A 13,934-nucleotide genomic window follows, 5' to 3' on the forward strand; every position below is an offset into this window, starting at 1 on the left:
GGTTCATTCCCATTAGGATAGTTATCTATTCAAGTTGAGCTTAGTGGTTGTGATTGAGATCTTAAACTTATCGTCAATAACAAAGATGCAGACATTCATGGTGCATAAAAGACAAACTTTTGTCATAGAATTATAGTGATTTACATAAATCCTATAAGCATTGAAGGTTTATACTCCAATTACAAATGGAAAACTTGATATATATGTGGAGGAATTTTCCAACTTAAAAGTCAATAGGGCACCAAATGTTTTTTTGTGTGGCTAAATTAAATAGGCATGATCTTTTTTATAAGACTTTCTTCCTTGGTTTTGTCCATACCCTCCAAAATTAGCAAAATGTGTGTTTTTTTTTTTGTAGGCAAATTAAATAGGCAAGATCTTTTATAAGGCTTTCTTCCTTGGTCTAACTATTGAAAGGTTTGTCCATATCCTCCAAAATTAGTAATAAGAGATTTTTTTCCAACTTAAAAGTCAATAGGGCAGCAAATGTTTTTTTGTGTGGCTAAATTAAATAGGCATGATCTTTTTTATAAGACTTTCTTCCTTGGTTTTGTCCATACCCTCCAAAATTAGCAAAATGTGTGTTTTTTTTTTGCAGGCAAATTAAATAGGCAAGATCTTTTATAAGGTTTTCTTCCTTGGTCTAACTATTGAAAGGTTTGTCCATATCCTCCAAAATTAGTAATAAGGCAAATTAAATAGGCAAGATCTTTTATAAGGTTTTCTTCCTTGGTCTAACTATTGAAAGGTTTTTCCATATCCTCCAAAATTAGTAATAAGAGATTTTTTTGCCCTTTTTGCATGCCTTGCATGTGTCCAAAGAGTATCATTTTGCTCTCTCAATGTGCACATCTCTCTCTCTCTCTCTCTCTCTCTCTCTCTCTCTCTCTCTCTCTCTCTCGTTTTTTAATATGCCCTTTTTGCATGCTTTGTGTGTGTCTAAAAAGCATCATTTTGCTCTCTCAACGTGCCCATCTCTCTCTCTCTCTCTCTCATCAGGGCTTTTATAGACATTTATTTCTCCCTCGTTTTTTTTTTTTGTAGATGTCCAATGATCATGTAAAGTGTGTTGTAGGAAGGAGGTGAGGTGGATGAAGGAGATTTGAGGAGGAGCATGGGGCTGCTAGGGTGATGATGATGGAGGTGGACTAGTGATGACTAGGGAGGCAGGGAAGTTGCAGCTCACAGTTGGGGGAGGGGGACGAACTGGGGGAGGGAGACGAAGATGACAACCATGGAATCGGTGAAGAAAAATAGAACATTTATAGTCTTATAGCTTTCTATATTGCGGACCTACGGCAAGGCCAACCTTAGCTAGCATTATATTGATCAATTGGCCCTGTTAATTGGCCATAATAAAAGAGTGAATAGGGCACCACAAATACGAAACCAAAAAAGTCACAAGGACCATGGTGAAGGTGCATAAAATAACAAGCCATTCATGTGTGTTGCTTTGGGAGGTGGTCACCCCAACGTTAAGACGCTTTATAAACACTTTTTTTTTGCCTACTTTTTTTTTTTTTTTTTTTGGGGGGATTCTAACTCATGTCTACATGGCAAGCCTTCAACGCCCTTCCTCTGGGCTATCTCCCCCACCCCCACCCCCACCCCCACCCCCACCCCCAAATAAGGTTAATTAGTCACCGGGGTAGCAAATTGCAATATTATAGGCTAACGTTAGTTGAAGCATGCGTGCGCGCGCGAAGGTCCCTTAAAAAAAATAGATAATTGGGGTTAGCATATCTGTAGTAAGAAATTTGAATAGGGAGAGAGCGCGTAATAGGGGAAGTGGTGCCCACCTACGAATGATGGCCACCCTCCAGCCTCGAAATTCAACGCTCACATTCTTAATTTTGTTTTCCAAAATTTAAAACAGTTCTGATATTTTTCGTTGAATTTAATATTTTCCCCTTCACCTTTCTTCCTTCCCACTCTCTCTGATGGCTTATCGCAAAGGTAGGGTTTTTTCCTCTCTTCTGATGTCCGTCTGGTTTCTTACAGGTTAAAATCGCAGAAGTTTTTGTCTTCATTTTATCTGCTTTGCATTCTGTGGAAGCCATTGCTATCTGTTTGCAGGCCAGGTTTCGAAATGCTTTGATTTGAACTTGGGATGAGCTAACATTCAGCTCGCCTGCAATGAAAGGAGACACAGTCCTGGACTATGTGGAGTTTCAGCTCACTCCACCTCGCACCAGGTCAGAGAGAGAGAGAGAGAGAGAGAGAGAGAGAGAGCTTGCTTTTTCATCTCTGCATTTGCAAAAACATCTGAACCAATCTACATTATTCTCTCCAGAAGCCTACTGCAATAGTCCAGATCTGAATGTATGCTGCCTGCTTTGAGACCCTATTGGCATGTTAAAACCACTTCGCCTGTGCTGGCCATAACAATATTGTGATTGACATGATAAAATGGCAAAAGAAGGCACATTCATCTTCTCTGAATAGTGACGCGAATTGCAAAACAGGCAATGTGAATGCACATTAATGTTTCTCATGTGGGGTTTGCAGGTGTGAGCTTTTTGTCTCAGCGGATGGTGTGACAGAGAAGCTAGCCTCCGGCTTCCTAAAGCCGTTCCTCACGCATCTGCGAGCTGTGGAAGAGCAGGTTGCTGGAGGCTGCGAATCAGTAAGGCTAGAACATCCAAAAACCTCGAAGGATTATTACCATGGTAGATCTTGGTTCACAAAAGGGACCCTAGAGAGGTTACTACAATGCCTCTTGAGGAATTGAAGCACATTATTTCCTGATATGTTTTGCTTGATTTGGATGTTTTCTTCCTATTCTCTTCGTGGTTACGAAGGTTTTGAAAACCAATTAGAGCCCTCCCTTTGCAGGTTTGTGCGGTTTGTGAGCACACCGGAGGTGCTGGAGCGAGTGAAATCCATCGAGGATGAGTTGGGACAGTTGGAGCAAGTGCGAAGTATTCAAGCAAGCAGTCTCCTTCAGGTACCCCTTTACGTGTGGCATCTGAATCAGTGATTTCTGTAGTGCAGATTGCAAAGTCACTTGTACTCATGCCAAAAGAATACACTTTCTCAGGCCGATGATATATTTCTGGGTGCTGACGCAGCTTTTTCAAGGACGGGTAAGATTCAATTGCTGCCCTCAAGGTATTTATTTGGAGTCAAAAGGGACGTGCCAAGGCACATTCTTTTGTAGATCACGCTTCTGTACGTAGACCTTCCTCCCTAACCACCACCATCACCATTAAGAAACCCGAATCGAGGAAGGGATTGCAAACTACATGAAATCAGATAGACTGATATGCTTTGAGGAAAAAGGTCGATTCCAAGTTTGATTTTGTGCACAATGCTTCCTTTTGCTTGCGTTGTGTACTAAGAAAAACTAAGCGATGGCTTGAAGGAGCACTTACCTTTTTTGGCAGACGGCAAAGCTAATTCCGGAGTGTTGGTAAAAAATGGAAGCTCAAAGCTGGTAGGGGTTTCTATTCAAGGGGAGTGCATGTAGTCACATCTATGCTCATGCAAATGTTTGATCTCCAGAGTTGATTTACGAGTGTGCTATGCTCCCATCTTCGTTGCACGTCTCACTCACTTTTGCTTCTTTTCAGCTAAGGAGATATCCATATGATGCTGTCGATAGTGGCGCGGAGGCATCAAAGTGAGTGCTTTTTTGGTGGATTTTCACTTTCTATGTGTTTGTGGTTGCAAAAGGTTTTCTGGTTTGTTCATCAGATTCCAACATGCACTCGAAAGCGAATAGAGCTAGTTCTATGGCATGTGTGTTCTATGATGTGTGTGTGTAGAGATTCAAATGGAGGAGCTTACCTTGGGATTGCTATTTGACTCAAAAGCTTACATCTTTCCTTGTTAATTTTGCAAGCATGTTCTCAGGGTGGAGCTGCTTAGGGCAATGGATGTGCGACTGCTTGCACTGCGACAGGAACAGAATACGGCTTTTGGTCGTGCTGCTGCAGCTGGCTTCAGCAGTGGAAACATGGCAGATCTTATGGCCTTTTCCGAATATTTTGGAGCTGAGCGTCTTCGGTATACAGCTAAACATTGTCTGTAGTTCAATTCTTTGCCTCAAATGTATGATCACATGGTTCATCGCATCGTTTTCAGGCCAGGATTTTGTCCCTGCCATTCTAATGCCAGTCAATCAAATAGCTTAGGAATGCTTTGTTTCAAGCAGTGGAGGTCCACAATTTGATACATTGCCATGTTGATATTTGCAGTGTGGCGTGCTTTAACTTCTTGGCTGTCTCTCAAAAGAGACATGTAGAATCCACAGAACTTGACTCCCAGGCAACTTCTAGTGGTTCTGACATGTCCTTATCTAGTGCAACAGGGGTAGATATGATGAGAGAAAGAGAGGCATCATCTCAATTGAATGTAAGCCTATCTCAAGGTACCCAAGTTGACATGCAGAAAGGGAGTGGTTGCCCTGAAGATGGGAGGACACTTTTAATTGATGATAAACTAACATTTGCTCTAGATAAGGGTACGGGCTTTGATAGCTTGTTGAGCAGAGGTCCAGGGGGTACCGATGCTCGAAAGAGATGGGGTCCACCGGAGAACATTCATCTGAAACTATTTGTGGATCAGAATGAAACTAACTCGGCCTCTTCCAATGATACATCCAATGGAGTTGCATTAAATGATAGTCCGGATGTTCAGAGCTTCATTAGGAAGACTCAAATTGCCAATATAGAACATGAGAAGGTACTTGGGGTTCTGCCCTTAGGGCCGTTGGACAATGCTGCACCAGTAAGCCAACTCAATATTTCAGAGAATCCTGTGCAGGACAATGGTCTGGCAAAGACTATGTCAGTGGACATTGACTCAAGTCTAGATCAGAGTTCGGAGTCTCAAGCAGATTTGAATGGAGGTGCTTCTCAAAGGTCATCGTCTCCAAAGAGAAGATCATCTTCTCCTTTTGGAAGAGTTCAAATTGGAAGATCAGGACCTCGCCGCACGGGGACAGTTGTTCGCAGCATCAACCATTTTTCATCTCAGGAGCTGCCAAATAAAGAAAAGAATATCACTATTGAACCTACTAGCAGTGATAGTGAAGACCATATTAATGATGACAATTCCACGGAGTTCGCCCCTTCACCCACCCCTGTCTCAGCACCTGCCAGGAGGTTTAGTGTACAGGATGCCATTAGCTTGTTTGAGACTAAGCAAAGAAGGGACTTGTATGAAGTACCCGGTAAACAGCGTCCTGGTAAACAGGAAAGCGGTAGAGTATCTTTGGAAGGAGAAAATGTATCTTTATCTGGCAGCATGGCTTCAAGAAGGTGGAGTGCAGTGAGTGGCCTTGAAGCAGGCAACAACCTGCAGGAAAACCAGACGTCAAGCAAGCAAGAGGCCATGGTACTGAGCTCAGAGTGCCTCCCCAATGAAGCTGCAAGCTCTTCTGCCAACTGGACCAGCATGGATCCTAGTGATTTATCATACGCAAGGGAAGGAAAGCCTGCAGTTGGGTCACAGTCTGGAGCTTCCATAAAATCTTCAGGTAGTGCTTACCGGCCAAAGCCAGAAACAGCACTTGGTAAGCAATCATCCTACCATCAGGAGCAGGTCTTGACTGATAGTGCAAGTAAAGCTCTTGAAGGTGACTGGCAAAATCAGTTCAATTCACAGCTTGAGAAAAGCTTGGCAAATGAGTCAGTTACAAGGGACTTACCAGTTAAGGAAGGCCCTCCAAAATCGCAGTCAGGCATAAGCATGCCAAGTAAGACTAATTTTGAACCACACAAATCTAGTGATACTGGTCCCTCCTGGGAAAACTTAGGGATCGTCGAGAGAAGAAGCAGGGAACCCATAGAGAAAGGTGGCTTCTCCACTGGGTCATGGCAGCCTCTGCCCATGCAGGATAGTTCAGTCATAAAGACTCTAACAGTGGCTCCTGTGGATGTCAACCAAGGGCTGAATAGTTTAGCCAATTCTGAATCCTTTACATCAGCTCCCAAGAAGGGACAAGCCACTGTTGTTAAAAAAGAGTATGGGAAAGATGAGATTGCAAAGCTTTTTGTGGAACTAAAGAGTGCTGCCAACCAGCGTAGCGGAAGGGAATCACTTGGCAGCTCGTGGGTTAACCCCTCCGGTCATGACATGCAGGCTCTTGAGAAAATGGTTGACAATCAAATTGTTTGCAGTGATGATTATCTGAGTGGGCAGAGGGGGAGGTTTTATGACCAGTATAGAAAGTTCAGAGACGCCAAGCTGATGGAAGAACAAGACTCCAAACGGGCTGAAAGAGAAGCCAAGCTTAGATCAATGGAGGAGACTTTGATAATAAGAAAAGCTGAAATGGATGCCCAAGCTCTGAGATCGTCAAAGAACAGCCATAATCAAGCTCGTGCTGCAAAGCTTCAGGCTTTAAAGGCTGACCTATACACACCTAAAAAAGAACAGGTTTTGATGACTTCATTTGTTCTTCTTTTTCTACCATGTGTGTAACACAGTATGATTGGTGTTTATGTGGTGCCATTGACAGGAAGATGGTGGTGATGAAGGTTTTAGAGTGATCAGCAGATATCAAAGGAGCTTAAATGTCAGCTCAACTTCCCCACCCTTGACACCTCGTGCAAGCAAGGAAGAGGCTTCAACTTCAAAGCCTCAAGGTGGGAGGAAATCTGGGGCAGCTTCTCAGAAAGGGGCAACTCCTCCTCGCAGCTCCAATAGAGCTACTCCGTCTGTTTCACCTAAATTAACACCTAGGAGCACAACGGGAGCAATTACTAACCCCCGGAGATCTGTTGTTTCTAGTGCAACTGATAACCCTCTTGCAAGGTCAGTTCCTTGCTTTGCCAACTTGAGAAAAGAGAACACAAAGCCTTCCCCTGGACGACCATCGTGCTCTGCCCGTGTGCATCCCAAAAATGGGGGCTCTGGATGCCCCCGAGGTGTGAGTGAAGTTTACCCTCTTGAGGCCAATGTTAACGTCTCAGTCCGTGCTGCCCCCGCTCGCAGTGTGCCAGCAAAGGACGGCAAAAATCATGGATATGCACTCATGAGAAAGAGCTGTGCAACTGCAAACAATTTCAAAATGCTATCAACATCAAGTGATGATGGGGTTTTGGCTCCTCTTAAAGGTCAGAGAGCAATGGGAGCTGAGCCTGCTGCTTACAACAAATTAAGGTACAGTGCTGTGGGACCTTTTCAAGAGGCTAAGCCATTTCTTAGAAAGGGAAGTGGTATCGGACCAGGAGCTGGGCCTGGCATGATCAAGCAGAAGGCATCCTCTGCAGTTGATACTGCTAAGAGCTCTGATGAAGAAGAGGCTTTAACCACCTTAACCATAGATCCAAACGTCTCTGATAGTGCTAAACAAATCATTGAGGAGGTCCATGATGCAGGCAATCTGAGAGAGGAGGAGTTGGAAAATATGGACACAGAGTTTGCAAATGAAGCTGATGCTCCACTAGATCTGAGCTCAACAAACAACATGCAGATGCAAGTGATAGCTACAACGGATGCTTCGCCTGAGGAGTTTCAGGAGAAGCTAGAGATAGATACAGCTGATACTTCACCTGAGGAGCCTGTGCTTGAGGATCCATTTGATGCTGAGAGGGCCTGTCATACAATATCCTTCCCTATTGATATCAAGACTCACAAACGCTATGCTGCCGATTTTGGCATGGTGTTAGATCCTAATCCTGTGGAAGCTTCAAATTTGAGCCAGGAAGACAGTGAGCCTGTGTCACAGCTTGTCAAACATAATACAGAGTCCTTACAAGGCCAATATGTAGCTACTGCTTCTACATCATTTCGAGCTAGCTCTCTGCCTCATAAACATATTTTGCCTGTGTTTCCCCCTGTCCCTGCTTCACCACCCAGTTCAAGTGTGGTACGACCAGTTACAGTATCTGATCACTTCAGCCCCTCCTCTGCTGCTACATTGGAGTCACCCCTTAGAAGTCCTGCTTATTGGAATTCCTCTCAAATCCAGTATGCTTCAGGGGCTGACATAACCCAATTGAGCAAGAAGTGGGTTGGCTTTCAGAAGCCTGCCATGATTATGCCATCCAAAGAGCCTCCCAAAGGGTTCAAAAGGCTACTGAACTTTGCACGGAAGAGCCGTGCATCGGAAGTTGCCACTGCTGATTATGTCTCAGCATCCACCACTTCAGAGGGCGATGATGAGTCAGAAGAGCAAAGCCGCTCTGCAGATGAAGTTTCCAGCATAGGAAGGCTGCAAGAAAGGAGAATGAATGACACAGCAGGGTACCAGTACAATATTCTAGATCGAGTGTCGGGTAAGTCGGGATGTGAATGGCTTGATTGCTTCTAGTGCCTTACATGTATTCTTTTCTGTGCAAGTTAAGCTGCTCATTGTGTTCTCCTTTGTATGTGTGCATCATGACTAGTCTGACATGATTTGTTGCCATGCAGGCCAATCTGTTAGAAGCTCTATTCCAACCCCTTCTGCAAACTTCAGATTGCGTAATGATGATCACTTGACAGGGGGCTCAATGTTGAAAGGTAAGACCAAGGGTGCTTTGGCTGGCATAGGCTATCTAGGCAATATAACAGCCTAAAGTAAGCAAAGCCTTTGAAGTCTTGTTGGTAATGCAGAGTCAGTTTGCTTGTGCAGCACCCCGGTCTTTCTTCTCCCTCTCGTCCTTTCGCAGCAAGGGTAGTGAAGGGAAGTCCCGGTGAAGGGCTGATGGACTTACTTGATTGGGTTCTTCATGGGTATTCAGTTCAAGGACATGCAGAAGCATTGCATTGTGTAGATGTTTTGTGCACGAGAAACCTCTTATCTGGCCTTTCTTTCTCTAAATTTTGGGTTTGTTCTGATTGATGACGGTTGGATGATTAAGGTTCAAATTACAGGAACGGAGGCATATTTATTGAGCTCATTGGGATAGCGCATTCTAGGATCAGGATAGTCATAGAGTTTTGAAAGGACTGCTTCTTCTTGAGCTCATTGGGATAGGGTGGGCATTCTAGGATCAGGATGGTCGTAGAGTTTTGAAGGGCCTGCTTCTTCTTGTAGCCTTTTTTTGCCACTCAAACTAAAGATGTGAATTTCCTCAGCATATAGAGAAGACTCAAATAACCAAGCTTGCAGTAGGCGGTGGACTTAAGCTGTATGGATACTTACAATTTAGTTATTAAGTTTACTGTACTGTAAATCCTTATCATTGAAACTTTAGAACTCTATTTTGCGCGGTGCTGATGATCCAATCTCTTAATGGAAATGCCATATTGGTTTTTGTATCCTAATTGAAATCCTTACCTTTGTGTTTACATCGCAATGATTTCTATGGAGGTGAATTCTCATTTATGTAGCTAGGCTTCTTCTGTTCATCCATATGTGTTATGTAGCTCAGTGAGATCATGTATATTCTCAATTCAATTGTGTACATGGATCCAGTTTAGAGAAGAAAACATTTCTTGGATGTCCCCGAGTAAAAATCCATCCTTTTCACTAGCGGGGGTTAATGTCTCTCCATGGACATGGGGGTTAGATAGGCTCTTGTGAGATCTTCCAATTTTATGGGAAGTCTACATACTCGAGCCAATGTTCTTTCGGGCGATCGGTATTAAATTTGCAACGTCGAATCTGGGATGAACTAGGGATAGAGTGAACTACGAAGAAAGTTAACCGACAAAAAAAGTGAACTAGGGATTGCACAAACTTTTAGGAAGATTGCAAGAGAAAATAATTGATTTGAGAGGAGATTTTTTAGAGGAGCCTTAGAGTTTGTAACTAACATAGGGTCTTTATAAAAGGTTTGGGACATGCCTATGTTTCACACAATCAAGGAACACTAAAGTATGTAATCGGTCCCAGGATAAATATTATAGTAAACTTAGGGTAAATTACGTGATTAAATTATGGATAAACTAAGAGATTTTTGGCAATCCATGCGTATTAAGTAAAGTAAGGGTGATCTAAGAGTGAACCAGAAGGTATCTAGCTGTAAAGTAAACTAGGAGTAAACATGGAGTAATTTGAGATTCTATACTCTTCTTAGGGTCCTTATTTATCATATAGGTAGATTTATTCTTAGCTACATTTTGGAAAGGTTTTTGGTATTCATGTTCTTGCCTTGCTTTCTCATCACTTCTAGTAATGATCCTCCTGTTTGATGCTTTTTTTAAAAATACAAGGGATGGAGTACCTTGACGACTACATAAATCACTTCGTGTGATTAGAGGTTGATTCAAATGATGGTTCGAGCACCTATGAAACAACTAAGCCCAAATTGAATAGATAACTATCCTAATGGGAATGAATCTTGTGAGTTGAATTATTTAATGATGTTATCCTCTTTCTAGAAGGCTCTGAAGGGAATGTGAGGAGAGGCTTGGATCTGGTGTAGGTCTTTACTCAAGTCTCTGGATCCAAATGTAATATTCTAAAATCCAAAATGATTAGCCTTATGAAAGATGACTCATTTGATGTCACTAGATGGGGGTTGAATGTGATTCATAAGGGGTAAGCTTTTAGGTATTGTTTTCCACAAAGCCATGGTAGACTTTATGAATAAGCTAGAAAATAAATTTAGAAAATGAGATATGGTTCTCTTGCCTTCTCACTTAAGGAAAATAATAGTCAATATGATTAACATATCCATTTTTGTACTCCTCTATTGGATTTAAGGATTTATCCATTTTTATACTCCTTTACTGGATTTAAGGTTCAGTCACAAAGGATGCTAAAAATGGTCATAGTATTTTTGTGATAAAGCAAGAGGAACAAAAGGGCTTTGGTTGTTTTGGCTTGGAAAAACATCTGTACACCTAAGAAATGGACAGGGGTAGACATTCTCAATATGCAGGTTCATGCCAAAGCCGAGCCTACCAAATACGTTGAGGATGAAACTTTTGACTTACAAAGGTGGAGTTGCCAAGTGATCAATAAAGGCAACATCTTCATACATTTAAGGTGCCCCTTTGGGGTGTGTTTCAGTGCTAAAATAAGCGAATGGGACCATATCCTTCTCCCCTTTCATGTCGGGCTAGTTGTAATAAACTCTATTATGTTGGCCTACTATCTACAATTATTATGCTCCTACTAGACTTTAAAAAGTGTCATTGGTTGAAATTCTTATCCCCCATCAAGCATTTTTTATGGAGGAACAAATTGAAATAGAAAACTTTGTCATTGGTTGGCTTGGGAAAAAGCATACCTCCCCAAAGCTCTTGGAGGGTTGGGATTAATCCATATTCAATATCATGCTTTGGTTAGGGTGTTTACCTTCTTAGCAAAGTGCATCCAACCATGGCAGGAGATTCGGGGATGTATGGTGAAAGTAGTGTGCAAAGCTAGTGTATATGGACATGGGAATTGGAAGAAACAGTGCGCAAAGCTAGTGTATATAAACATGGGAATTGGAAGAAACAGTGTGCAAAGCTAGTGTATATAAACACAGGTAGACAAACCATTCTTTTTTTCTTCTTGGAAGTTCCCAATTTATTTCATTTTTGGTTGGAAGCAGGAAGTCTATCCTAGGTAACAGCCCCGCTCGAATGGAATGGGTTAGTTAGGGTCACTAGGAACTTTCTGTTACTATTGCCACATTTGGTGGTCACATGTATTTAATCCTCCTCTTGCTAGCTTGGATTTCAAGGTAGCCAAGGGGCTAATTAATAAAGTTGTGCTTCAGCATGTTGACTTGTGAGACTACCTTGGAATCGAAGGTAGCCAAGAGGCTAAACAATAAAGGTGTGGTTCATCATGTTGACTTGGATGGGCCTCTTTTGTGTTGGTTTGGGTTGGAGAGAGATTGATCAACTATGTGTAATGTTTGGGATTGTGAGAAGGGATATGTTCCTCATCCTTTCTAGAGTACCAGCTAGCGACCATGAAAGTGATGACTCAAGCGACCCTAAAAGAGATGAAGATCAACCTCATGTTGCCATTATGAGCTTAGAACACCTAAGCAAACAAAGAATCTTCTCTTCACTTAATCCATATGAGTATGTTTCTTCCACATTCTACTCTTTCGATCAACAAAGTTACGACTTGTCATTCTCTCTCTCTCTCTCTCTCTCTCTCTCTCTCTCTCTCTCCTAGGGGTGAATTGTTTGATGGGTCACTCTTAGTTCACCCCTAGGTCACACTTAGTTCACCTCTAATTATATCCACCCCTCTATCATTCCCAGGCATACCATAGTTCACTCTTAGCTCACTTCTAGTTTTCCCTTAGTTCACTTCTGATTATATCCACCCCTCTATTCCCCAATCAAGCCTACCTCTTGTTTAGTGTATATTCCTAGGATTATCCTAGTTCACTTCTAGTTTTCCCTTAGTTCACCCTTAGTTCACTTCTAGGTTTATCATAACGCCTTCATACATTAGTTCACTTGTGGGTTCACCCTTAGTTCACTTCTGGGTTTATTATAACGCCTTCATACATTAGACCAAAATGATATATAGCCACAACTTAGCTCACTCTTAGTTCACAATAGTTCATGCTTAGTTCACTTGTAGTTTTTCCTTAGTTCATGCCCAACATTCCCAGACATGCAATAGTTCATGTTTACTTCACTTCTAGTTCTCCCTTGGTTCTCCCTTAGTTTACTTCTGATCATATCCACCCCTCTATCCCTTCACCAAGTCTACATTCCCAGGCATACCATAGTTTGCTTTTAGTTCACTTCTAGTTTTTCCTTAGTTCACTTCACCCCTAGTTCACTTCTCATTATATCCACCCCTCTATCCCCCCGTCAAGCCTACCTCTTCATCATAGAGAAGTCTTTTCAAAGGAAAATTACATTCAAATAAGTATTTGAGAGCCACTTATCACAGAAATCCATACATAGGAAAGGGTGGATCTGTATCCATTCATCCAAAATGTTTAGTACGTCGAAAGGGACGCTAGTGCGGCATCTATATATCCTAAATGTTAAGTAGATTCAAAATGTGAGCTTCACTTGTTCTCCACTTCCAAGGCTGGTAAGTCCTTCCTTCAATCCCAGCACATCCTCATGCTTGAACCATGTCTTTGTTAGCGGTACACAAAAAAGGAGAACATAATGTGATATTTCATGACATGAATACCTTTCATTTCAACATGCAAATAGCGAAAAAGGAGTATTGTTTATACAAAACTCACCCAACTCTTAGATCTCTTCCCATAAGCACCATCAATGAGATGCTTTATGTATGCCATGATGTAGTAGTCACAATCATTGGCATTCCGTTGGCATGGTACCTAGAGAATCAACATTCTCTCCAAAATGAAAATGTGAGCTTGCAAGACACCTAGGAATATTGAATCTTCCTTTAACATACCTTTGGGATCTCCAATGGATCTAATGTCTTTCTTGGCCTCTCCATAAAGTTTTTTAGATGGGTGTTTGAGCAATTTTGTGATGACTTAAGGTTCTCTAAAGTAAAGTGACGTAGAACATTAGAAAAATGTCTGATGTATTTTGCATATGCAAACTCTCAAGAACAAATACTTGTCTTATTGGTGCACAATAGGAAGGTGATGTTGAGGGTCGGATATAGACAACGAATTGAAGTATATAACGCCATGATCTTCCCATGATCAACATACAAGTTTTTTCATGTGGTTATTGTACATCACAAAAAGAACTCAATGGTCCCTTCAAAAGAGAACCAAACCACCATGCATAAGAAGGAAACCAAAACGTAAAATACTCATAGTAGAAACAAGAATCATATAACCATACCTATCAACTATTGGTAAGAAGAGAAACAATTATGTAGACATATCTATGCCTCCGAAATAGTTTTTGACTCCAGTGCTATCCTTGTGGAGACGTGGCCTGAAATAATCATACCATAAACTATTAAGGAACCAAACCCTAGCAAGCACCTCTTTCGGCAATGTGCTTTCAAGCCACCTATGAGGGCCCAAATCAACCAATGGTTATGTAGAGTCTAAAGAACATCCCTAATCTGTTGAAAACATAGAAGGATGTGAAAACAAACTCACATCATGAATAAATTCATGGTTATATAATCCACTTTCAAATCT

At 41.8% G+C, this 13,934-nt stretch overlaps 1 protein-coding gene across 5 annotated transcripts; it reads left to right on the forward strand.

The window, feature by feature from the left end:
* The first annotated feature begins 1,831 nt into the window (after positions 1-1,831).
* Positions 1,832-9,233, forward strand: LOC147613289 (uncharacterized). Of its 5 annotated transcripts, none has more exons than XM_086782572.1 (12): positions 1,832-1,956; positions 2,077-2,195; positions 2,509-2,703; positions 2,836-2,947; positions 3,041-3,086; positions 3,387-3,436; positions 3,573-3,622; positions 3,856-4,008; positions 4,200-6,384; positions 6,467-8,228; positions 8,365-8,454; positions 8,567-9,233. In XM_086782572.1, exons 2-12 carry the CDS (start codon positions 2,137-2,139, stop codon positions 8,629-8,631), a joined length of 4,767 nt encoding a protein of 1,588 aa, XP_086638698.1. In that variant the 5' UTR covers positions 1,832-1,956; positions 2,077-2,136; the 3' UTR covers positions 8,632-9,233. The 5 variants fall into 5 exon arrangements, with proteins under 5 accessions (XP_086638698.1, XP_086638700.1, XP_086638699.1 ...); XM_086782574.1 differs by having other exon boundaries at positions 1,928-1,956; positions 2,509-2,669; XM_086782573.1 differs by having other exon boundaries at positions 1,931-1,956; positions 2,509-2,669; positions 3,072-3,282.
* The last annotated feature ends 4,701 nt before the right edge of the window (positions 9,234-13,934 follow it).

This window comes from Cibotium barometz, chromosome 44 (genome assembly GCF_041138505.1).
Source record: "Cibotium barometz isolate CiBa-2024 chromosome 44, ASM4113850v1, whole genome shotgun sequence".
Taxonomy (NCBI): Eukaryota; Viridiplantae; Streptophyta; class Polypodiopsida; order Cyatheales; family Cibotiaceae; genus Cibotium; species Cibotium barometz.

What these genes read in the sequence shown, in the direction of transcription:
- LOC147613289 (XM_086782572.1), top strand. Translation starts at nt 2,137, where the DNA reads ATGAAAGGAGACACAGTCCTGGACTATGTGGAGTTTCAGCTCACTCCA. An exon ending in CTCACTCCACCTCGCACCAG is followed by an intron (nt 2,196 to 2,508) that starts GTCAGAGAGAGA and finishes TGGGGTTTGCAG; the next exon opens with GTGTGAGCTTTTTGTCTCAG. An exon ending in TATTCTAGATCGAGTGTCGG is followed by an intron (nt 8,229 to 8,364) that starts GTAAGTCGGGAT and finishes GTTGCCATGCAG; the next exon opens with GCCAATCTGTTAGAAGCTCT.